The 27139-nt window shown below is 37.6% G+C and overlaps 1 protein-coding gene across 1 annotated transcript in view; it reads right to left on the bottom strand.

Moving 5' to 3' along the window:
- Nucleotides 1-27139, bottom strand: part of SLC16A12 (solute carrier family 16 member 12) — a 299411-nt gene that overhangs the window by 116218 nt on the left and 156054 nt on the right. The window contains exon 5 of the mRNA XM_053692921.1: nt 6282-6541. Within this exon, the coding sequence (XP_053548896.1) occupies nt 6282-6541 (260 nt within the window). The remainder of the gene's footprint in view (nt 1-6281; nt 6542-27139) is intronic.

The raw sequence follows: 27139 nt of genomic DNA, 5'->3' as shown, positions 1-27139 counted from the left end.
CAAATGAGCCTGTCTGGCACACACGCTGGGAGAAAGGAAACTGCAATTCAATGGCACTAGGAGACTGACATTTTAAGTGAGTGCTTGCAGATCGCTTATATCGGACATTATGCTTTGAGTTAATGTGAGTCACGGCAACCAGGGCAGTGGGAGGTTTAATGGACTTATGTGGAGAATCCTACAGGTGCTTAGCGCAAGTGGTATTTGACTTGAATTAATGGAAATCGACAAACTGGGCAAATGCATAAAGTCATTAAATGTTAGCGAGTGGATAGAGGAGAAGCGCCTAATATGTTGAAATTAGAATGCTCAATCCCCAAGAATTGTAATACAATGGGTTAGACTAATTACTAGAAAATGTATATCCTCCAATGCTTTAACTGGGTAGCGAGCAGGATATGCTACCCCCATTACTGACAGATTGTCAATGTTAGTACGTTTTGTATTTGTTTTGTATTTGTTTTTCTTGTATCCGTTTTTTATATGTATTACCTATCCGGCCTGAAAAATGGGTCATACAAGGTTGTCCCTGGTCCGCCCTTCGCCCCAACACAAAATATTTTTATAGCTCTCACCCAGTTGTCTTTATATCTAATAAATATGTCCGAATCCCAACACACAGAATATGGCTGACCAAAGACTATATTCTCACACCAACAATGACATATGTCTATATTCCATTAACACAAAAGGCCTGAAAATACCTAGTAAAAGAACAATGGCTACAAAATAATTTATTACACACAACACAGATCTAGTGTTTCCACAGGAGACCCACTTCCGCAAAGGTAGGAAACCCAACACATTTACACACACTTATGGCACCTGTTATTGGGCCTCACATAGTGGGAATTCTGATTAAAAAAAATACTACCTTTACAGATATACAGACAATTAGGGATAGAGAAGGTAGGCACATCATCCTAATAGGGCTTTTATATGGTAGACCAGTAACTCTGGTTTCATTATATGCCCCTAATACGGCACAACATTCCTTTATGAAAAAAATATCGAACCTGGTATTGGAACACCAAAAGGGGATACTTATTATGTGTGGCGACCTCAATGTTGCCCTAAACCCAGACTTGGACAGCTCATCCCAACATTCCTCATTACCAACAATTCACATATCTAAGATAAAATCATACATTAAACGTATAGTGGCTCACGATGTATGGAGAACTTTACATCCCCATCTTAGGGATTACACTTTTTATTCATACCCTCATGAGGTATATTCTAGAATTGATTACGTGTTTACTGAAGTTGGGGGGCTCTCATTGTTTAATTCTGCAAGAATCTCTCCTATAACGTGGTTAGATCACGCTTCAATTCTGCTGGCTCGGCCCCCCCCCCCCCATCACAGAATATTTTGAGCTTAATTCTAAGACTAAAACCACTCCACAAATCTTGTGGGAAGCCCACAAGAGTGTTATAAGGGGGGAACTGATCGCCATAAAAGCACAGACAAATAAATCCAAAAGAGAACTTACCACATCTCTAATTTCAAATATACAACATTTAGAATCTCTACACAAGAATTCCCCTGCAAACAAAGATCTACTTAACGAATTACTCCAGAAAGACAAAAAAAAAAACACATCTCAACAAAGAACCCAAAAGGCAAACATTATATACTCAACAAAAACACTATGAAGTACGTAACAAATCAGGTAGACTTTTGGCCAGATACCTTAAACAAAAAGCGCACAAAAAATACATAATGCAAAATAGAGATGACAACGGCCTCCCACAAAGCTCTACAAAACAAATAGCACACACATTTAAAACATTATTTCAAAAACTGTACAACATCAAGAACTCCAGTACTAAACAACTGAATAACAGCACAGTTAGAGCACACCTTATAGACATCTACCTTAGAAAGCTAAACATAAATTTGTCCGAACCGTCCCTGATAGCCACTAAAAAAGTCAGTCCATTCACATGGTGCTCCCACTCCCTGAACTACCTGATGGTACATTTCACACCCTCATTAGATAACGCGCTATAGTAAGAGACCTCTCATCTTGGTGTTCAAAGAGGTTGTCATGGTTGGGACGCATAGATGTTGTTAAAATTAATGTGCTTCCAAGAATCCTCTACCTCCTTCAAACTCTACCAATTCCCCTGCCCAAAGCGTACCTCCCATCGATTCAAAAAGCATTTAGCAACTTTATATGGCACAAAAAGCCACCCAGAATTAACTGATTAATAATGCAAACTCCCAAAATGCAAGGGGGCTTGGGAGTGCCGAATCTCGCAACTTACAGACAGGCCATCTTTCTGCAAAGAGTGATGGACTGGAACATTCACTTTGAACACAAGCATTGGGTTCCATTGGAACACCTAACAGTGGGAAGGCCACACTTGGGGAGGCTGTGTTGGAGTGATCCTAGCATATTTAAAAAGATTTGGTTAGACATCCGAATAATCCAGGAGACATTCCAGGTATGGGAAAGTACCATTAACACAACACACTATATATCGTCAGTTCCCTCACCCCTGACCTCCTTAATAGAAAATGGAGAATTTACAATGAGACCCTACTCAAACCTCTCCACGATACCTACCATAAATAGGGACTTCACAATTCACTCACTAACCAACAACGAAACCTTACTTTCACAATCTGAACTGATTAGAAGGGGCCATGACTGTTTTAGTAACTGGTTTACCTACCAACAAACTATTCACTTTATAACTAAGCATAGAGATTACAGGAATACGGTTAGGCCTTTGACTAAGTTTGAGTTCCTCTGTATACAAAAACCACCTCTTAGGCACACCTTATCTACCATCTATAAAATCTTGACACATATACCTCCAGGTTACATCCCCCCATACCTGGAGAGCTGGGAAAAAGATTTAGGTGTTATAATACTACCCCAGACAAGTGCATTAATGTTCCAAGCTATAATGAAATCTACAATTTCATCTTCTATACTAGAAATGAATTACAAATTATTACACAGATGGTACCTCACCCCAACAAAGTTGCATTGCCTATACCACACCCAAAGCAACAAATGTTGGCATTGCGGCCATGTAAATAGCAGTGCAGCTCATATGTGGCGGTGGTGCAACTCTATCTAAAAACTTTGGAGAGAGGTCATCTTAGATGTAGAGAATATACTGAAGACCCAACTGCCACTCGATCCCTTGGTATGGCTAATACATAAACCCCCCAAAAATTCGATATAAACCAAACATTAAGCTATTTAATATTCTGACGAACGGAATCAAAATCCTGATAGCCAAAAACTGGAGGAATAAGGAGACACCGTCCATAGAAATGTGGGTCCAGAAGGTGTCCGAGATGATAGAATTAAACGAATACTACTACCTTAAGCACAATAAAATGGACTCATATGCAGAATTCTCACAACTCTGGGTTAGCTATGTTCAGAGCATAAATGAGTGAGACACATGTTGACCATGGAATATATAGACTTGATTTTGAGAATTAAAACTCAAATTGGGTAATATGGAATTTATTAACTGGGGTGCAGACAGACCGGGACCTGTTGTTTATTTTTTGTTTAAATATTTGTATTAGTTAGGAATTTATTGTCTCGTTATCAGTGCGCCACCTCCTAAGACAAAATAACCTTCACATAATTCCTTAAGTGGACTACCCCACAATACACCAGAAAAGAAGAAGGCCTGGAGGGTAACTCTCGCACATCAGACTTAGACCCAAAGAGGAGGAGATGGTCACTGAACTGAGTTAAAGAGCTTCAGGCTCTGTTATTAATTTAATTTAAAAAGCCACATCTATTGTTGTATATTGCATACCGGAGCTGCGCCTCCGACCTTGTATAACAATGATTAAAATACAATAAAGATGTTTATAAAAAAAAAAAATTCCTTTTTTGTTTTCCCTGCAGCATGGGAAAAAGAAGACAGCGCCTCAGAAACCGCAGAAGATACCTGGGCAGCAATATCTTGCAAAATAACTCGAGATAGAGCATGAGACGAAATGCAGGGCACTGCATGTGCAGATGAATAGGATTTGGACGCTTGAGGAGAAAGCTGCTGCACATCTGAAACAGGAGGCTCCTGAACAGATCCCGCCTTAGCTGATGATGGCTCAGGGTCAAAAAGTCTATTTCTATTAGCTAAACTTCTTTCAATACATGAAGAACAAAAAGGTACTGGGGGTTCCACCTGGGCATCAAAACATAAGCTACAGGTAACATCCTGCACAGCCTCCTTATTCATAATACAAAAAGAAGCAAAAAAAAAAAAAATACTTTTCTTTTTTGTGATCTTTTAACAAAGGATATAATACAGAACCAACAAAAAACGATCTTTAGCAAATCAAGAAAACATACCCCAGGCAACACTCTACACCTCAGCAGAATTACTGAGATGCCCTACCTGTCCTGCAACCCGCATCAAACTGAGGAAAGAAACAATCCCGTTTACAATCCGATTTCCAGAGAAGCAAAAACAGCAAGCCTTCTAAACAGCAGAGTCATCTGAAATATGGGCACCTCACACAGAATCAGAACATCCCTTAAAGGGGCGGTCCTAAGCTGACAAAAAAGCCATTTTTTTAATTTATATTTTATTTATTTTTTTAAAACAACTTTCTTGAAAAACAGGCTTAAAAGCAAACAATAAAAAAACCCCAAAAAGTACATTATCTGTTACTAAAAATGGATCCTCACTGAGCCATCAATAAAATAAATAACTACTCACACTAACAGTGCCTGCAAAAACTGCCATAAAAACCTGCACCCTGACAGGAATAATAAAAAAAATGTCCCTGCAGCGTTTCAGCTGAACAAGTGCCAAATTTTTCCCTGCTACATAGAAAAATAAAACTGGCACTTACCTCAATATTTATCTGTCCGGCAGCAGGACAGCTCGCCTGGTTTGAGAGGATGCCATCCCTCACATGGACCTGTGGAAATACAGAAAGACTTATTAAACTTACTCAGGCTATCTAAATATGGCACCATTTGGGAAAATGCAGTGAGGATTGTACCCAACAAGTTCCCAATTGCTTAAAAGCCACCATTGCTCTAATAAAGAGACTGATATAGGCTAAGGCTAGACCCTTTAGAAAGATCAGAGCAAGCCTACTCTGCTTTAAAATAAAAAAATCTTGATTGTAGATCAGACAACAAAACTTCACCTCCTCCTTGCACCACTGGCAAAGAGAATGACTGGAGGTTATGGGTAAGGGAGGTGACATATAGCAGCTTTGCTGTGGTGCTCTTTGCCCCCTCCTGCTGGCCAGGAGTGATATTCCCACTAGTAATTGATGATTCTGTGGACTCCCCATATCTACCTAATCTAGAATAAAATACTAATAGCCCTTAAAAGGGCCTTTTGTAGGGCATTGCCCTAAGTTAAACAGGTCTTTTACCTGTAAAAAAAATACAAAGACCCACTAACATTACAAACCCCCACCCCCCAAAACCCACAAAATAAAAAACTATCTAAAAAAACTTAAGCTACCCATTGCGCTGAAAAGGGCATTTGTAGGGGCATTGCCCTTAAAAGGGCATTTAGCTCTTCTGTTTTGCCCTGAAAAGGGCATTTAGCTCTTTTACGAAAGCCTAAACCCTAAACTAAAAAAAAAAACACCCAAAAAAAACCTAACACTAACCCCCGAAGATCCACTTACAGTTTTTGAAGTCCCGCTTGAATGATCTTCATCCAGGCGGTGAAGTCCTCATTCAGGCTGCGAGAAGTCTTCATCCATGCGGCCTCTTCTATCTTCATCCAGACGGCATCTTATATCTTCATCCCGGCGGTGCGGAGCGGGTCCATCCTGAAGACATCCGGCATGGAGCATCCTCTTCATACGGTCGCCGCCGTATACTGAATCTTCAATGCAAGGTACGAGATTCAAGATGGCATCCCTTGCATTCCTATTGGCTGATTTGATTTTGGAAATTCAAATCAGCACCTATTGGCTGTTTTGAACGCTTTGAGAGCTTCTGAAATTTTATTGGCTGTTCAAATCAAAAATATTTAATAAAATACACTATACAGTATTTTGGGGGCATTTGGGGTACATTTATAAAATTAATCAGAGATCTAATCTCGGGTTATTTTATAAGTTCTAATTGCTACCGCGAGCTCCCAGTAGCAATAACCAGCCACTTGTAATGGCTAGTTAATTATCGCATGCCTGCAACGGGCAATAATTTAGCGCTCCACATGTAATCTAGCCCTAAATTGACAAATTAAATAACTAAATTGTTATAATTTATATATTAAAAAAAAAGTACAAATAATAGCTGTGGCATCTATAAACTCACCTGCTATAGGAGGGCTCACCAAGTATGGCACTGCATGAAGGAAAAAAACCACTCCAAGGGCAGATGATAAGCTGGAAGTACCCACAACATCTCCAGTAACAACAGGAATTAAAGCCACATAGGCTCCATCAAAATATCCAAATGAAATAGAGAATGGCACAAGCAGCTGAAAGCATCGAAGAATAGGAAGAAAAAGGCAACAAAGACCATCTAGTGCCACTGCTATGAGATAACACGTATACCGGTACTTCTTCAGGAATCTGTGGGATTTATAAAACAACATATTTTGTCACTTTTAAGAAAGAGCAACAATTTTGTTTATGCATATTACCATTTTATTAAAGAACTCAAAGAATGTCATCAAATATGGAAATTAAGTTTAAGAGTGGCATAAACACTTATCCCTTATGTTGTTATGAGTTAGTATATAAATAGTACACCTTTACCTATATATCCAGAGCAGAGATAAGAATTGAAGATGGATTGCAAACATAAATTAATTAATTTATGTTTGCATGCCATCCTATCGAGTATCTACCTCACTCTAAGGATTAGAGGATCTGAAAGTTTCTCTACCGGTGGATATTGCAAGGTTCAAAGGGGCCATCTCACTCCATACAAGAGGCTTTTCCAGACAGTGTGAAACATACAAGTGATTATGTCTTTACTTACCTCATACTGATTGAGGTAACTTCAAGTAAGTGCACACCCTTATGGGGACCGGATGAATTAAGAATACCAAGATTTTTTTATGAACTTTACTCATGTCTTTATCTATGTGCTTATGAAATTTTGTTTTTATTATATATTTTTGTATTGTGTGTATATTTTTTTACACTTTTATTTATATGCTAGGCAGCGCTTACCTTTTATTCTTTATTAATATATATATATATATATATATATATATATATATATATATATATATATATATATATATATATATATATATATATATATATATATATATATACTGTATAAGTGCATTAGAACCTTTTGTTGTTAAGTAGATGAAAACATGTAAAAACATATTTATGCAATATTCATATTTATAAAAATCTTAACTATATATTTACAGTAAATATTTCACATTCCTATGTTCTGTATATTGCAGAATATGTTTTAAGTATTTCTAAATAGATATTCATATATATATATATATATATATATATATATATATATATATATATATATATATATATATATATATATATCTATATATCTATACCTATATATATATCATCTATATAAATAGGTATAAATATATATTTCTTTAAAAAAAAAACATCATATAAACATAGAAGTATTTATTTATAAATAAATAGAACATATTCCGTAAAGAACATTGGAATATGAATTATTCATATTTTCATGTCGGGTTAACGCAAATGAGAATTTGTTATAGTGTTTGTGCGAGAGTGGGGTTGAGATGTAGCGAAAAAGCAAAATACTGCACCACTTGTAATGTATCCAACAGTATTTACACTTTAAAGCCCTTTCAAGTCAAATGCATTGAAACATGAAATAATTTTAAATCAATTTCAATATGTTTTTGTGTTTTTAGCACAATGGAAAATAAGTGGATATATCACAATGGAAAATAAGTGGATATATCAAATCTCTACAACTATATACAGAATGGGAAGTAGAAACACATCAGTACATATTACGTCATTGTAAACACTATATGAAATGGGTATATACAATTATTACTACTGCTCAGTAAGCAGTCTCCACAGTGTGCTATATGAGGGGTAAAACTGTGTCTAAAGACTGCAAAAAGCTTACTAACTATGTGTACAAATACAGCAAGAACCGTCCTACTAGTCACTGGAGGGACCTCAGAAGTTTGGCAGAGATAGAGGGAGCAGAGACTTTGACCCTGACTGAGAACAATACTGCTAGGATTCTGTTTGAAATAGAAATCCCTGATACTCCAGCTAAGAATGCCCAGACAATCTTAATCCAAATCCTGAAACTGAAAAAGAAAGAGGTGGATCTTAAACTACATGATATCTACCTGTCAGAATACCACTGCAAGAAACTTATTCCAAGGGGTTTCCGCATTAAGAATGTTCCAACCATTGGAAGATCAAATAATGAGTTTTGTAAATGCTGGTGTGCGGTACTCAACAAATGCTCCCTTGACCTCATACTTTTAGTAGTCGAAGAAGTAAGGACCTTGTTGCAGAAAGCCAAAGCTGAACTGGCACAACTTGAAGAGACCAAGGGTATTAAACTAACACATGATAATACCGAAGATTGGACAGATAAAATATCTGTATAGCTTAAAGAATACAACAATGCCTCATTGCATTCAAGAACAAAAAACTCACACACGTAACATAGGATTAAAAGGATAAATAGCTTTACAGGTGGACCCTGGGACTGGAGGAACGTGTCCATGTTCAACACAGATGACAGAGGAGACAGAGAGTCTTTACTAATCGACATTTGAATACTGTCGACTCAAGCTCGGGGTCTGACACTGAACGCACTGATAATACCAATCAGGAGCTCATACATCCACCGCTCCACAGCCTTTTTTACGCATTTCAACAAGGTCAGCTTCAAGAGGGAGAGGAGGAGACCACACACCAGGAGGGGGGCTTTTGGAAGAAGACCCCTATTCCAACCGAGACAGAGGAGGATATAGTGGTGAATATAAGCCAACATATTTTAAGTGACTCTGAGCGGAGTGTCCTCATTAAAAGACTGTCATTTGTGCCCACTACTAAAGCAAGTGACTTTAACACTTTTATTATTACTATGAAATTCCAGAGACAACTTAAACTGGGTGATTTCTTCCAAGGTAAGACAATGGAGGAAAGGAATCATGCCTTTAAGAAGCCTATTACCTTTGATCCACCCACCACTAACCCCAGTATATGTACGTACACCAGGATGGTCCAGCAAGCAGCCAAGGGCAGCAATATTCACAAATTCAGGAACAATATGTCACCTGAGGATTGGGCGGCTACAAGATCCCTGACTGAGGATACCTCCATTGTCATACGCCCAGCATATTGTTATCCAAGACTACTCTGCCTACAGACAGGAGATATGTATGCAATTATCTGATGCCTCAACATACATATCTTTACTGTGTGATCCCACTATCACCTTCAAATCACAGATTGACAAAATCATTGAAAGAGCATTTCAACATTACTGGATTGGCACGGCACTGAAGGATTGAAGCCATATTTACGTGACTCTGAGGCTCTCTTGGATATCTTATCTGAAATTACAGACATTAAACCTGGTGATATCCTGGCCAGTATGGATGTCACAAGTCTGTACACTGTTATCCCCCATGAGATGGGCATTAACATAGTAGTGTGCTGTTTGAACAAATATCAATACGTTCTGCCTCCACCAGAATTTATTCTGGAATTACTAACTGTTTGTCTCAAATGTAATTACTTTAAATTTGAGAAGGGCTTCTACCTACAGCTAACGGGAATGGCCCTGGGTTCAAAAATGGCACCAGCATTTGCTAATCTCTTCATGGAGCATGTAGAAGAAAGGATACTCAGAGTATATGAGCATACACAGATACTACATTACAAGAGATACATCGATGACATCCTCCTGATATGGAGAGGCACCGAAGAAGAGCTGTCTAAATGGACTGATAGTGTCAATACTCCCCCAAGTCCTATCAAATTGAAGGTCAATGCAAGCACCCAACAAATAGATTTCCTAGATCTTCGAATTTCTAAAGAGGGACCACATTAGGTACCACCCTATACAAGAAAGAAAGAAAAAGACGGATCACAATTCTATTCTGCATGCGAAGAGCTGCCACCTACGATCACTGATCAAGGCAATCCCAAAATCTCAGATGCTCAAGGTTGTATGGAACAATGATTCTGAGGAGATACATACGACCCAATTCGATGAGCAAAGGTTCATGGCTAGGGGATACAACAGAGAAATCATTACCACAGCAAGAACGGCAGTCACAAAATGAGCATATGAAGCACCTAAGACACAATCAAAACCAAGCTGCAACCAACAACAAATTAATTTCACTACCGCCTTCACACCCCAGTCGATGTGACTTTGAAGGAACATTGGAGTATCGGGCCACCCAGAGTTGGGTATAAACGTGGAAGAAATCTCAGGGATATACTAATGAAGACAGACAAGCTACAGTACAGACACAGGGACTAAATCTACAAAATTGGGCTCATACAGATGCCCTAGTTGTAAGACCTGTCACTCTATGTTACAGGGGACTAGTTTCAGACACCCCCATACTAACCAATGATTCACAATTAGACATTATCTAACATGCACCACTAAATATGTCATCTACATGTTAAGCTGTATTTGTGGCCTTTTCGACATTGGAAAAATGCCAGATCACATCAAGAAACATATGGCAAACCATAGAATTGCCATACGGATGGCATTGAACAAGGGCAAAAGTGACCAACCGGTAGCCAGACACTTGCTAGAGTTTCGGCATATGGTAAAGGATCTATGCTTCATGCTCATTGATCATATCCTCCCACTAAAAAGAGGGGGTGACATGGAAAAACTATTGCTCCAAAGAGAGGCACAGTGTATTTACAAATTGGACACTATTCACCCTAAAGGATTAAACATAGGTGTGGATTGGCACTGTTTTTTATAATACATTTGCCAAACTTCTGAGGTCCCTCTAGTGACTAGTAAGACGATTCTTGCTGTATTTGTTCACACGGCGAGTATGCTTTTTGCAGTCTTAAGACACAGTTTTACCCCTATGGTCTCATATAGCACACTGTGGAGACTGCTTTTCTAGACATGCTAACTGAGCAGTACTAATTGTATATACCCGGTTCATATAGTGTTAACAATGATGTAATATGTACTGTGTTTCTACTTCACATTATTTTTATAGTTGTAGATATTTGATGCACTATTGTGACATATCCACTTATGTTCCATTGTGCTAAATCCATTAAAGAATACACTGGGCCATATGTCAGAATATAGGTAATATTTGCTATAGATTGTGCACATATAATGTTAAATTGACCCACAAGTCTAGGACTATTCATGCCTTGGTTAGCTATAGGTAGATATTGATATTCTACACTACACTCTCTCTCACTAGCTATATTTTCCTCTGCTCCCTGTTCTCTATGACGATTGTAGTTCCCACTATGGGTCAGTTTGGCCCTGTTATGCTTAAATAGCATATTACCCTACAGCGGTTTGTGCACAAAGCTGTGCTTAAGGCTATTTCGGTCAAAATGGATTGCAAATGATGCACACGTTGGGGAGGCTACACACCACTGCTACATACACTCAGGTGGATACCTGCTCTTGATATACAGCACACCACTACTATTAGTGATTCTCTCATCCCTGACCTTGTATGTACCTTGTGATTTAGCGCAACAGTTCTTGCTATATATTTTCCATGTCAATGGGTCTACACCTTGCATCCAAACGCATCCCATCATTAATTATATTAATTTATAGTTATAACATCAGTTTAGGTAGTAGAGATAAAATAAGGTGTGTGAATTCCTTCTGATCAGCTTTAAAAATTCTCACTATTATTATGGGATAGATTGAGCTGTTTTTTCTGTTTTCTCTATTTTTCATTCCTTAATCTGACACTTTTGTTGATACTTTTGTCCTGTGACACAATGTATCGTTGTCCACTTGTATATGACAATGTATGTGCACTGTATATATTGTTTGTTACAATAATGCTTTACATGTTATTTGAATATGGTATTTTGTTTATTGTAAATTTGGCTGGTTGTCATGGCAACCAGTTTGGCGTTTTTTTTGCACAGAGGGAAGGATCTAAATGAGTATAAATGTTTGCTTTTCACTGTATGCATGTTGGTCTGATGAAGAGGTGTATTCCCCGAAACATCACTGAATAAAAGGCATTTGTTGCACCTTTTGGGGGATATGTATCAAGCCGTCAACCGCAAATACGCTGGAATTCTGCAGCGTAATTGTTGCAAGCTTGATCTGACCTAGTTATGAAAGCCTACAGACCGGCAAAAGTTGAAATTTGTGATGTCTCAATCAGACGCAGATCGATGGTAACATCATTACAGATGTTCCGAATACACATTCGGCTCTATCTGACACTTTTTCAAAGTTATCAAATTTCTAACAGGTAAGCTTGCAGCTATTCCAACGCATCATACCTGGTTTTCAATCTGCCACCCTGGAGGCCGCGGATGCCATAGAAATCAATAGGAGTCTGAAAGCACCGAAAGCTTATGTTCGATGCTGCCAGATATCCCATTGATTTATATAGTTGAAAACAAGTTACGTTTACACCTAACACCCTAACATAAGCCCCGAATCTAAACACCCCTAATCTGCCACCCCGACATTGCTGCCACCTAAATAAAAGTTATGAACCCCTATCCTGCAACTCCCTGACACCGCCGCAACATAAATAAAGTTATTAACCCCTATTCCGCTGCTTCCCGACACCGCCACCACTAAATAAACGTATTAACCCCTAAACCTCTGGCCTCCCACATCACTACCACTAACTAAACCTATTAACCCTTAAACCGCCAGCCCCCCACATCACCATAAACTAAATTAAGCTATTAACCCCTAAATCTAACAACCCGCTAACTTTAAATTAAAATTACAACATCCCTATCTTAAAATAAATTTAAACTTACCCGTGGAATTAAAATGAACTATTTTTAAACTATTAATTAACCTACCCTAACTATTATACTACAATTAAATTAAACTACCAATTAAATAAACTAAATTACATATTAAAAAAACCTAACCCTACTCAAATTATTTAAATCTACTATTAAACCTTATTACAAATTACTAAATTACCAAAAAAAATAAACGCTAAGTTACAAAAAATAAAAAACCCCAAATTACGAAAAAAAAACACCTCATTATCAAAAATAAAAAAGAATTACACCTAATCTAATAGCCCTATCAAAATAAAAAAGCCTCCCAAAATAAAAAAAAATCCTAGCCTACAATAAACTACCAATGGCCCTTAAAAGGACCTTTTGTGGGACATTGCCCCAAAGAAATCAGCTCTTTTACCTGTAAAAAAAAAACACAAACACCCCCCAACAGTAAAACCCACCACCCAACCAACCAACCCCCCCAAATAAAAACCCTATCTAAAATAACTGAAGCTCCCCATTGCCTTGAAAAGAGCATTTGTATGGGCATTGCCCTTAAAAGGGCATTTAGCTCTTTAACCTGCCCAGACTCTAATCTAAAAATAAAACCCTCCCAAAAAACCCTTAAATAAACCTAACACTAACCCCCGACAATCCACTTACAGTTATTGAAGTCCCACTTGAAGGATCCAATTGGTAAGAAGTCTTCTTCTGGGCGGCCTCTTCCATCTTCATCCAGCTGGCGAAGTCTTCATCCAGACGGCATCTTCTATCTTCATCCATCCGGCGTGGAGCGGGTCCATCTTGAAGACATCAAGCGCGGAGCTCCTGTTCAATACGGTCTCCGCCGTAAACTGGAACTTGAATGCAAGTGACGACATCCAAGATGGCATCCCTTGCATTCCTATTGGCTGAAAGATTTCAATCAGCCAATAGGATTAGAGCTGCTAAAATCCTATTGGCTGTTCCAATCAGCCATTAGGATTTGAGCAGCTCTCATCCTATTGGCTGTTCCAATTAGCCAATAGGATGAGAGCTAATTCCTATTGGCCTCGCCTGCTGGATGAAGATGGAAGAGGCTGCCCATATGAAGACTTCTTGCAAGCTTTCAGCTAAGATTAAAAGCAAAAATGGAAGAGTTAGTTACCGCATCTGGCCAAATGAGATAAGCCCAGGTACCACGTCAAGGTCTCTTCCAAAACCTGAGTCCCTAAACAGCCACACAATGCAAGCTCTCAATCCAACAAACTGGGAACAAGTGAAGGGTGCACTGGCTTATGTAATCACCCTAGACATATACAAAACATGGAAGGGGACTGCACTCTCAGACCGGACTGGGTACACAGGCAGTTAACCCCAGACAGGTTTGGGTGCAAGGCCCATAGTGAAAATTACAAAACAAATTAATACAGCACACAGAGAAAGTCCAGCACTCACAAGCTTTCAGCTAAGATTAAAAGCAAAAATGGAAGAGTTAGTTACCGCATCTGGCCAAATGGGATAAGCCCAGGTACCACTTCAAGGTCTCTTCCAAAACCTGAGTCCCTAAACAGCCACACAATGCAAGCTCTCAATCCAACAAACTGGGAACAAGTAAAGGGCGCACAGGCTTATGTAATAACCCTAGACATCTACAAAATATGCTTTTAATCTTAGCTATAAGCTTGTAAGTGAGTGCTGAACTTTCTCTGTGTGCTACAGCACACAGAGAAAGTTCAGCACTCACTTACAAGCTTATAGCTAAGATTGCATATTTTGTAGATGTTTAGCTAACTATTATACTACAATTAAATTAATTTGTTTTGTAATTTTTCCTATGGGCCTTGCACCCAGACCTGTCTGGGGTTAATTGCATGTGACTCTAGGGACAGTGCAGCTTCCTGAGAGTGCTATTGTGCACCCAGGGCTGTGCAAGTTGCAGGGTCATGGGATGTGTACCCAGTCCGGTCTGAGAGTGCAGTCCCCTTCTGTGTTTTGTATATGTCTAGGGTGATTACATAAGCCTGTGCACCCTTCATTTGTTCCCAGTTTGTTGGATTGAGAGCTTGCATTGTGTGGCTGTTTAGGGACTCAGGTTTTGGAAGAGACCTTGACGTGGTACCTGGGCTTATCCCATTTGGCCAAATGGGACAAGCTCAGGTACCATGCCAAGGTCTCTTCCACATACCTCTTCCATTTTTGCTTTTAATCTTAGCTGAAAGCTTGTAAGTGAGTGCTGGACTTTCTCTGTGTGCTATATATATATATTTAAGTCTGACCTGTGAACCCTGACCTGTTCCCATTTTGTTTGATTATTAGCTTGCATTTGTGTGCATGGCTGCAGTTGTGTGGCTGTATTAGAGACCAAGGTAAAAAAATTACAAAGTATCTAATAACAAAAAATAAATAAATAATAAATTACAAAAAATAACAAACACTAAATTATGAAAAATAACAAACGAAATTATCCAAAATAAAAAAGAATTACACCTAATCTAATAGCCCTATAAAAATAAAAAAGCCCACCCAAAATAAAAAAAACCCTAGCCTACTGTCAGGATTCCATTTCATGTTTTACTTCTCTCACTTCTCATCACATGGTTCTCTCACTTTCATGTTACTTAAGGCTCCACCTGTCAGCAAACAGGTGCTTAGTTATTTTCATTAGCAGGAGTAACAGCTTACACACAGTCTCTGAGCTGCATTGTTTTTCTCAAACCAACTGCTTTCACAAAGGACTGTTTGCTTGGATTACTCTGTACTATTTTCTACAAGGATTACATCCCCTGAAATATCCTGTTTGCATCCTTGGACTTACAGCTAAGTTACCTCTTAATTTTATTCCTTGCATACTATTTGAGAACTTAACTGCTGAATTGCTATTGTACACTTACAGCATCACTCTTAATTTAACTGGAGCTGACAGGCACTGCAGTTTTCTAAATAACTCTGCACACTATTTCATACTGGGGAATCAATGTCTCCTTTCTCACTTCATAATATATATGCTGCTTTAAGAACAAGACTTTGAGCTTTAAGTTTCAAGCTTGAACTGAAGAGGATTTAACTATTTCAATATAAAAACTGTTACTTGGTTTTGCAACTGCAAGTCTGGGCATCTTGCCAATTTCCTCTCTTACTCTGCAGCAGTTGCTCTCAATAAACACAGTTACAAAGTTGCAGCTACAAGACAACTGAAGCATTCTCTGTGACTTGTTAAAAGTATATCTCTTGCAAACCAAGCTTACTTCTTACAAGGATTAACCAACTCTCTCCTGCATTACATGTTTATTTAATTTAAGCTTAAAAAAGAATTTTTGTTCTCTCAAGTTCTTTAAATTAGAAGCATATTTATCTTCTATCATTTTTTCATTATTTTTTCCATACTGTGCCAGTCTAACAGTATTGGAAATATTGTGCTTAGAAGGATTCATGTTGTGATAGTACTAACAGCATTGAACCTCTAACTTAATATTAATTCACCACAGGTTTACTGGTCTATGCTCACCTAAATAGCCCAAAAACCCTGGTGATACAAAACAATAATTGATCTGCAGTTGCGTTCCACTTACATAGTTGAAATAGACTTTACATACCTTATTTATTCCAAAACTTTAGAAGATCACGTGAAGCATGTTAGCTGGGTCTTGTCAAGACTGCAAGTGCATAGACTTTACGCTAAACTTGAGAAGTGTCTTTTCCACGTTACTGAAATTGATTTCCTGGGTTACAGTATAGGACCCAATGGCATTCAAATGCAAGAAAATAAGGTAGAAGCCGTGAGAAACTGGCCACAACCCACTAACAGAAAATAATTACAACGCTTTCTAGGTTTCAGTAATTATTACCGCAAATTTATTAGGAACTTCTCCCAAAAGATAAAACCTCTTTCTAGACTCACCAGCACCTGTGTGCCATTCCGTTGGGATAAAGATGCCGATGAGGCCTTTCGCAACCTGAAGACCTCATTCACTACTGCACCTATACTACAATTTCCAGATCCTTCCCTCCAATTCGTCCTCGAGGTCGACTCTTCAGATTTTGCTCTTGGCGCTATTCTCTCCCAAAGGAAAAGTCTTACACAACCACTTCATCCAGTAGCTTTCTATTCTAAGCTACTCTCTCCAGCCGAGATTAACTACTCCATTGGAGAAAAAGAACTTCTCGCAATTAAACGTGCTTTCGATACATGGAGACATCTTCTAGAGGGCACAGTACAACCTATCATAATCTATACAGATCATCGCAACCTGGAATTCCTGCAGAAAAATAAAACTCTGTCCAGTAGACAAGTAAGATGGAGCCTGTACTTTAGCAGGTTTAACTATCTTATAGTATACAGACCTGGATCTAAAAATGGGAAGGCTGACTCTCTCTCCAGGAGAGATTCCAGACCACCAAATTCTCAAGACGTTACTTCCATCATACCTGCAGACAAATTCTTGGGCCTGATGCCTACATTTAAAACTCAACTCCTTACTGCTCTACAGTCAGATAATCAGAGATCCCATCTACATCTGACTCAAAATGCTGATTTCTATTATCACGACTCCAAGCTATATATCCCAGAATCTCTCAGGAATGACTTGATTAAACAACATCATGATCCTCCTTTGCTTGGACACCCTGGTATCAAAAGGACATTAGATCTCTTATCAAGACTTTATTGGTGGCCAAACATGTCTGATTCCGTCCATAATTATATACAACAATGTGATATCTGTATCACTTCTAAAAAGGATAGAAATAAACCTTATGGTCACCTAATACCTATGGATATCCCTGAAAGACCTTGGGCTCATATAGGTATGGACTTTATTGTTGAACTTCCTTTAAGTTCTGGATTTAATACTATTCTTGTTGTTACAGATATTCTCACAAAGATGGCTTTATTCATTCCGTATCACAAGATACCCACATCCACGGAGACTGCTCAACTTTTCCTGAATTCGGTTGTACGCTTCCATGGGATCCCGAACATCATAACAACCGACAGAGGAGCTCAATTTACTTCAAAATTCTGGAAATCCCTCGCCCAACATCTACAGATTGATCATCGACTTAGTACAGCCTTCCATCCGCAGACCAATGGTCAAACTGAAAGGTTAAACCAATGGCTTGAACAGTACATCCGCTGTTACTGCGCATACCAACAAACAGAGTGGGCCCGGTACCTATACATGGCAGAATTTGCATATAATAATAGTAAAAACAGTTCAACCAATTTGTCTCCATTCTTTGCGAATTACGCTTTCCACCCTAACTTCTTCATCCATGACTCAATTGCCCCAACTTCTCAACCGGTTGATGACCTTCTACAAAAGATAGTGGAGAATTTTCATTCCTTGCGTCTAAACATCCAGAACGCACAAGCTATACAAAAGAAGTACTATGATCTCCGTAGAAGACCTTCTCCTGTCTATGCAGTAGGAGATAAAGTCTGGCTTTCAACCAAAAATATCAAAATACCTGTTCCCAGTAAAAAATTAGCTGGCTTATTTATCGGACCCTTTACAGTAAGCAATATTGTTAATGCCAATGCAGTTACTCTTGATCTTCCATCATCATTACCTATTCACCCCACCTTCCATGTCTCGCTCCTGAAACCGGCTTCTTCTACCTCAACGACTAAAACTATTCTTCCCCCTGATCCGGTGACCTTGGATGTTGACATATTTGAGGTCCAAGACCTATTGGACTCTAGATACTACAATGGTCAGTTGCAATACCTTGTGAGGTGGAAGGGTTTCTCGCCAGATGACGACAGTTGGGAACTGCACACCCACATCAATGCCCCTCGGTTGCTCTCCCGCTTCCATAGACGCTATCCACATAGACCCAGGCATCAAGCCGAGGATCGGCTTCCTTGAAGGGGGGCTTATGTCAGGATTCCATTTCATGTTTTACTTCTCTCACTTCTAATCACATGGTTCTCTCACTTTCATGTTACTTAAGGCTCCACCTGTCAGCAAACAGGTGCTTAGTTATTTTCATTAGCAGGAGTAACAGCTTACACACTCTTACATGTTTATTTAATGTAAGCTTAAAAAAGAATTTTTGTTCTCTCAAGTTCTTTAAATTAGAAGCATATTTTTCTTCTATCATGTTTTCATTATTTTTTCCATACTGTGCCAGTCTAACAGTATTGGAAATATTGTGCTTAGAAGGATTCATGTTGTGATAGTACTAACAGCATTGAACCTCTAACTTAATATTAATTCACCACAGGTTTACTGGTCTATGCTCACCTAAATAGCCCAAAAACCCTGGTGATACAAAACAATAATTGATCTGCAGTTGCGTTCCACTTACATAGTTGAAATAGACTTTACACCTACAATAAACTACCAATAGCCCACCAAGGGCCTTTTGTAGGGCATTTCCCTAAGTCAAACAGCTCTTTTACCTGTAAAAAAAAATACAAAGATCCCCCCAACAGTAAAACACACCACCCAACCAACCCCCCCAAAATAATAAAAACCTTACTCTAACAAAAATTTAAGCTACCCATTGCCCTGAAAAGGGCATGTGTATGGGCATTGCCCTTAAAAAGGCATTTAGCTCTTTTGCATTGCCCTGAAAAGGGCATTTAGTTTGTTTAAGAAAAGCCCAAACCCTAAACTAAAAAAAAAAACACCCAAAAAAAGTATAAAAAACCTAACTCTAACCCCTCTTTAGGTAGAAAAAGAGCTGATATCTTTAGGGCAATGCCCTACAAAAGGCCCTTTTAAGGGCCCTTGGTAGTTTATTATAGATTACGTTTTTTTATTTTGGGATGGGTTATTTTTTTTTTTAAAAGGGTATTAGAATAGGAATAATTTTTATTGTTTTGGATAATTTTGTTTGTTATTTTTTGTAATGGTAGGTTTTTAATTTTTTGTAGTTTTAAGTGTTTTTTATTTTTTGTAATTTTAGTGTTTTTTATTTTTTGTAATGTTAGGTTTTAGTGTAAGACAGCTTAGATTTTATTTCACATGTAAGTTTGTATTTATTTTAACTAGGTAGTTAGTAAATAGTTAATAACTATATACTAACTAGTCTAGTAACATAGTAGATGAGGTTGAAAAAAGACCGAAGTCCATCGAGTTCAACCTATACAAATCTAAAATATATACAAAAAGCTCCAGTTAAGCTTAAATAATCCCACTAAAAGGTGACCCATTTAATATTAGCAATCATATCCATGAATTTTGTTTATAGACAGAAATGTATCCAAATATTTTTTAAATGTATCTAGGGTAGCGGTTCCCAACCTGGGGTACGTGTACCCCTGGGGGTACTTGGCAGGCCGGTTGGGGGTACGCAAAAATATTGTTGGTAATGGCGGAAGATGCGGGGGGAGGGTCGGGGGGGCACTCTCAATGGGTCATCAACTAATAAGCATCGTGGAACTGTGGAAGGAAGGAGCATTTAGCCGGAAAGTGACAAATGAAGTCCTGGCCTGGCAAATAGGCAGATGGGAGCCCCTGCACCTGAAATATGTGGACCGGGTGTGGATGACTCCGGTCCACATATTAATGATCACCCTGTGTCAACAGACAGCTTAGCCTCCTGCTCCACCCTCCTCTGTCCCATGCACACAATTTTGACTGCAAGTGCTCAAATAGAAGCGGCACTGCAGCAGCATAGCTACGTGGACATGTGTGATAGAGCTGTTGAGATTGCGAGTCACACAGGCGAGGCAGGTCTAAGTCAGTGCCGGTAAGTAAAGTACTGCTTCTAGTGCTTGCTTGATTCAGACTGCTTCACTTCCAAGTAAAAACGTTCATAGTGGATGGGTGGTTAATATCGATCTGATTTTGCTACAGAGAAATAAATGATGGCACCACTACTGATAGATATTTAGAGTATTTTCACCATCATAGATCAGGACAAATTGGCCTAAAACTAAATTATTTGACTAGGGTATGGTGCTTAGTATCAAAGTTACATTAACTTAAATTCAATAGAGAATTGAATACAAGGATACTGTATTAGCACTCTTAAGACTCAATTAGTAAATTAGAACGGAGAACTGTATAGTTGGCATGGGTTAAAACATAATAATCTTTATTTGAACATATTTAAAATAATGGATGTAATTAAAATTTAAATGTTAGCGGACAAACAGTAATGATTTGCATCAGATTATTAATGGGTGGTGTTGGTAATAGAATTACCTTTAACTCTATGGGAGTATAAGTAGTGTTGACTAGTGGATGGCGGAATATTAAGAACTAGTAGGTCAAAAAAGGAGATGCTCTTTATATTGATTCTGTATTTAATCAGATCATGATAGAGATATTGTCACTCTCCAATTAGGATCATAATATGGGACATAAATAATGTCAGTTCAAATATATACCTTGAGACAACACAGTTAAATTAGCTTGTTCTTCGTTATCCTTTGTTAAACACTATATATGAGTGCTTGTGTTGTTAGGATAAATATTATCTTGCCACCTGGTTAATTCGTTCTTTATTATCCTTTGTTGATTATTTGAAATTGGTGGGTCAAAAGAGGAGACTATAATGACACTCTTTATGTTGATTCTAATTTTTACAATTATAATAGAGATACTGTCACTCTCTAATTTGGATCATAATATGGGACATGTATTATTAGTTCAGATATATACCCTAGAACAACACAGTTAAATTGACTTGTACTTTATCCTTTGTTAAACAATATGTATAAGTACTGTGTTTATATATACCCTAGAACAACACAGTTAAATTGACTTGTACTTTATTATCCTTTGTTAAACAATATGTTTAAGTACTGTGTTTGTCAGGATAATTATTGGCTTACCACCAAGTTAATTTGTTCTTTATTAATCTTTATTGAACAACATATATGAGTGTAATGTTATCTAAATAAATCTCAATTAGTCACCACTTTTTGTAAAATAGAAGGATAATTAATACAATCCAAATTCCATGGTAGTTGAATTGTATTGCAACATGTTAAGTATACACTTGGTTTAGTTCACATTAATCCTCTTATTTCTAATTTTCTAATGATTTTTCTTAGTAATCACTGATAATTGTGTTGTAGTCTATTATAAACCACCTATTATCAAAGGGGTGGTAGTTGCTATCTCTTTCAACAAAAGTCAGAGATTACAAGCTGTGTTAGTAAGACACTTCCATTAAATTAGATACCGGTCCACTTATAAGTTAATGGGCTGAGTAATATATATCTGCATAGATCCTGCTCAACATGTATGCTAAAGACAAGCGTTTGTTTGTAGCAGTTAGGTGTATCCAAGGTGATCGACCAATATATGCATTCACGTTAATTGTATTAGTGACACTTGATAAGTATACAACTTTAAAGTTTATCTTTATACTGTCTAGTTGTCACTTTAGCTACAAATGCTAAAGCGTGTCAATCCACTGCACAATAAAAAGTCATAACACCCGTTAAAGTAACCAGCTTGTATTAGCTCATGAGCAAAGCTTGAAATTAACTCAGCCTCTTGATATGTGTTTAGCGTATTTACTGTTATTAAATAAAGTCAATGAGTTGTAATGTCCGTTTTAGCAAATTTTTGACCAGAAATCTACATCTTTGTAAATTACTATAGTATCGCTTGATCGGTGTTTGTCTACAGGAGGATATGTGAATATACACGGTGATTCAGTGCACAGCTATAGTTCTGTTAGCTTACGCTATGGTTAACCACTAGCCCCAGTTAGGGTCTGTAATAAGCTATTACCAGGCACCTATATTGCCCACACTATTTTGTCGCTAACAAGTTTTTTTAAAAACAAAATTGAGCTCCCATTTAGCTCATTCCCTCCCTGACATGTTTCGCCGGGTTCCCGGCTTTATAAAAAAAAAAAAAAAAACCCGGCGAAACATGTCAGGGAGGGAATGAGCTAAATGGGAGCTCAATTTTGTTTTTAAAAAAACTTGTTAGCGACAAAATAGTGTGGGCAATATAGGTGCCTGGTAATAGCTTATTACAGACCCTAACTGGGGCTAGTGGTTAACCATAGCGTAAGCTAACAGAACTATAGCTGTGCACTGAATCACCGTGTATATTCACATATCCTCCTGTAGACAAACACCGGTCAAGCGATACTATAGTAATTTACAAAGATGTAGATTTCTGGTCAAAAATTTGCTAAAACGGACATTACAACTCATTGACTTTATTTAATAACAGTAAATACGCTAAACACATATCAAGAGGCTGAGTTAATTTCAAGCTTTGCTCATGAGCTAATACAAGCTGGTTACTTTAACGGGTGTTATGACTTTTTATTGTGCAGTGGATTGACACGCTTTAGCATTTGTAACTAAAGTGACAACTAGACAGTATAAAGATAAACTTTAAAGTTGTATACTTATCAAGTGTCACTAATAAAATTAACGTGAATGCATATATTGGTCGATCACCTGGGATACACCTAACTGCTACAAACAAACGCTTGTCTTTAGCATACATGTTGAGCAGGATCTATGCAGAGATATATTACTCAGCCCATTAACTTATAAGTGGACCGGTATCTAATTTAATGCAAGTGTCTTACTAACACAGCTTGTAATCTCTGACTTTTGTTGAAAGAGATAGCAACTACCACCCCTTTGATAATAGGTGGTTTATAATAGACTACAACACAATTATCAGTGATTACTAAGAAAAATCATTAGAAAATTAGAAATAAGAGGATTAATGTGAACTAAACCAAGTGTATACTTAACATGTTGCAATACAATTCAACTACCATGGAATTTGGATTGTATTAATTATCCTTCTATTTTACAAAAAGTGGTGACTAATTGAGATTTATTTAGATAACATTACACTCATATATGTTGTTCAATAAAGATTAATAAAGAACAAATTAACTTGGTGGTAAGCCAATAATTATCCTGACAAACACAGTACTTAAACATATTGTTTAACAAAGGATAATAAAGTACAAGTCAATTTAACTGTGTTGTTCTAGGGTATATATAAACACAGTACTTATACATATTGTTTAACAAAGGATAAAGTACAAGTCAATTTAACTGTGTTGTTCTAGGGTATATATCTGAACTAATAATACATGTCCCATATTATGATCCAAATTAGAGAGTGACAGTATCTCTATTATAATTGTAAAAATTAGAATCAACATAAAGAGTGTCATTATAGTCTCCTCTTTTGACCCACCAATTTCAAATAATCAACAAAGGATAATAAAGAACGAATTAACCAGGTGGCAAGATAATATTTATCCTAACAACACAAGCACTCATATATAGTGTTTAACAAAGGATAACGAAGAACAAGCTAATTTAACTGTGTTGTCTCAAGGTATATATTTGAACTGACATTATTTATGTCCCATATTATGATCCTAATTGGAGAGTGACAATATCTCTATCATGATCTGATTAAATACAGAATCAATATAAAGAGCATCTCCTTTTTTGACCTACTAGTTCTTAATATTCCGCCACCCACTAGTCAACACTACTTATACTCCCATAGAGTTAAAGGTAATTCTATTACCAACACCACCCATTAATAATCTGATGCAAATCATTACTGTTTGTCTGCTAACATTTAAATTTTAATTACATCCATTATTTTAAATATGTTCAAATAAAGATTATTATGTTTTAACCCACGCCAACTATACAGTTCTCCGTTCTAATTTACTAATTGAGTCTTAAGAGTGCTAATACAGTATCCTTGTATTCAATTCTCTATTGAATTTAAGTTAATATCGATCTGATCTCACAAATTTAAATATGTATTTTTATGATCATTACACTTTGACTCCCCCCCCAGGGCCTTGTTTAGGAGCAACCAGGCAGCTGCCAGGGGCACCAGCCACACAGCAGGACTCCTGAGAATAAGATCTGAGCTTTAATCCTGTTGATAAACGTACAGTCGTATGCAAATCAGGCATAGCTTACCTCCCCTATAAAAAAGTGCTTCCTTTATTTTGAGGGATGGGTGGGGGTAATGAAGAGAGGGGGTACTCATAAATGAAAAGCCTAATCAAGGGGTACAGGAGAGAAAAAAGGTTGGGAACCGCTGATCTAGGGTATTCGCATTCACTACCTCCTTTGGTAATGAGTACCACAATTTAATTGTTCTTACAGTGAAAAAAGGTTTCCGTTGCAGGAGATTAAATCTCCTTTCCTCCAACCTTAAAGGAACACTCAAGTCAAAATTAAACTTCAAGATTCAGATAGAGCATGCAATTTTAAACAACTTTCCAAATTACTTCAATTAACAAATTGTGCACAGTCTTTTTATATTTACACTTTTTGAGTCACCAACTCCTACTGAGCATGTGCAAGAATTCACTGCATATACGTATATGCATTTGTGATTGGCTGATGGCTGTCACATGATACAGGGGGAGTGGAAACAGACATAACTTTGCAATTTATTTAACAAAAATCTACTACTCATTTGAAGTTCAGACTAAGTGCTATTGCATTGTCTTCTTATCATGCATTTGTTGATTATACAAATCTACTGTATTGACTGGTCCTTTAAATTGTGACCTCTGGTCACAAACGATTTTCTTGGAATAAACAGAGCTTCTGCCATCTCTGTATATGGGCCTTGAATATATTTATATAAAGTAATCATGTCACCTCTTAAGCGCATTTTTTCTAAAGAAAACAGCCTCAGTTTGGCTAGCCTCTCCTCATAGGCTAAATTCTCCAATCCCCTTATTAGCTTTGTGGCCCTTCTCTGAACTTTTTCCAGTTCTGCAATATCTTTTTTTGCGGTTGGTCCCCAGAACTGCCCTCCATACTCAAGGTGAGGTCTTACCAGGGCTTTATATAGTGACAGAATTATGCTTTCCTCCCTTGAGTCAATGCCTCTTTTAATACATGCTAGTATCTTATTAGCCTTTGAAGCTGCTGCCCTGCATTGTGCACCCATCTTTAGCTTGTTATCTATTGCTACCACCAAATCCCTTTCCTCCTGTGTTTGGCTGAGTCTTGTCCCATTTAAATAATACGTTGCCTGATTATTTTTACTTCCAAAATGTAGAACCTTGCATTTTCCTGTATTAAATCTCATTTTCCATTTACCTGCCCATACTTCTAATTTTTGCAGGTCCCTTTGTAACGAAAGTTCATCCTGCTCTGACCTAATGACCTTACTTAACTTAGTATCATCTGCAAAAATAGAGATGTCGCTTTTTAATCCTAGCTCCAAGTCATTTATAAAAATATTAAAAAGAATAGGGCCCATCACTGATCCCTGGGGTACTCCACTGATTACCTTTGTCCAATCTGAGTATGATCCATTTACTACTACTCGTTGCTCCCTATCTTTTATCCAGTTATTTATCCACAAACTAACATTTTCAGCTATTCCCAGTCCCTTAATTTTGTGCATTAATCTCTCATCTGGCACTGTCAACTGATTCCCCTTTATCTATAGTAGTTAAATAAATACAAACTTACCTGTGAAATAAAAATAAAACCTAAGCTAGCTACAATATAACTATTAGTTATATTGTAGCTAGCTTAGGTTTTATTTCACAGGTAAGTATGTATTTAGTTTTAAATAGGTATTATTTAGTTAATAATTGTAACTTTAATTTAGCTCTATTTTAATTATGTTAAAGTTAGGGGTGTTAGGTTTAGGGTTAGGTTTAGGGGTTAATATAGTTTAATTTAGATTGTTGCGATGTGGGGGCTGACGATTTAGGGGTTAATAGGTTTATTTAGTAGTAGTGCTGTGGGAGGCCAGAGGTTTAGGGGTTAATAACTTTATTTAGTGGCGGAGATGTCGCGGAGTGGCAGAATAGGGGTTAATAGATTTATTATAGTGTGGGTGATGTTGGGGTGCAGGGGAATAGGGGTTAATAACTTTAGTATAGTGTCGGCGATATCGGGAGCGTCAGATTAGGGGTTAATAGATTTATTTAGGTGGCGGCGATATCAGGAGCGGCAGATTAGGGGTTAATAACTTTATGTAGATGTTGGCAATGTCGGGGGCAGCAGATTAGGGGTGTTTAGATGTGGGGTTTATGTTAGGGTGTTACTTTTAAACATAACTTTTTTTCCTCATAGACATCAATGGGGCTGCGTTACGGAGCTTTTCATTACGCAATCTCAGGTGTTAGGTTTTTTTCTAACCTGCTTTCCCCATTAATGTCTATGGGGAAATGTCCACAAGCATTTGTATTTTGTGCGGTATGGAGCTCAACGCAACCATATCGCACGCACAAGGCAGCTGTTTCAAAACTTGTAATGGCTGCGCTATAGAGGGTGAAATA

The sequence above is a fragment of the Bombina bombina genome, chromosome 9 (assembly GCF_027579735.1).
Source record: "Bombina bombina isolate aBomBom1 chromosome 9, aBomBom1.pri, whole genome shotgun sequence".
Lineage (NCBI taxonomy): Eukaryota > Metazoa > Chordata > Amphibia > Anura > Bombinatoridae > Bombina > Bombina bombina.
Note: the sequence above shows the minus strand (reverse complement) of the source record. Positions and strands in the feature narration are given on the sequence as shown.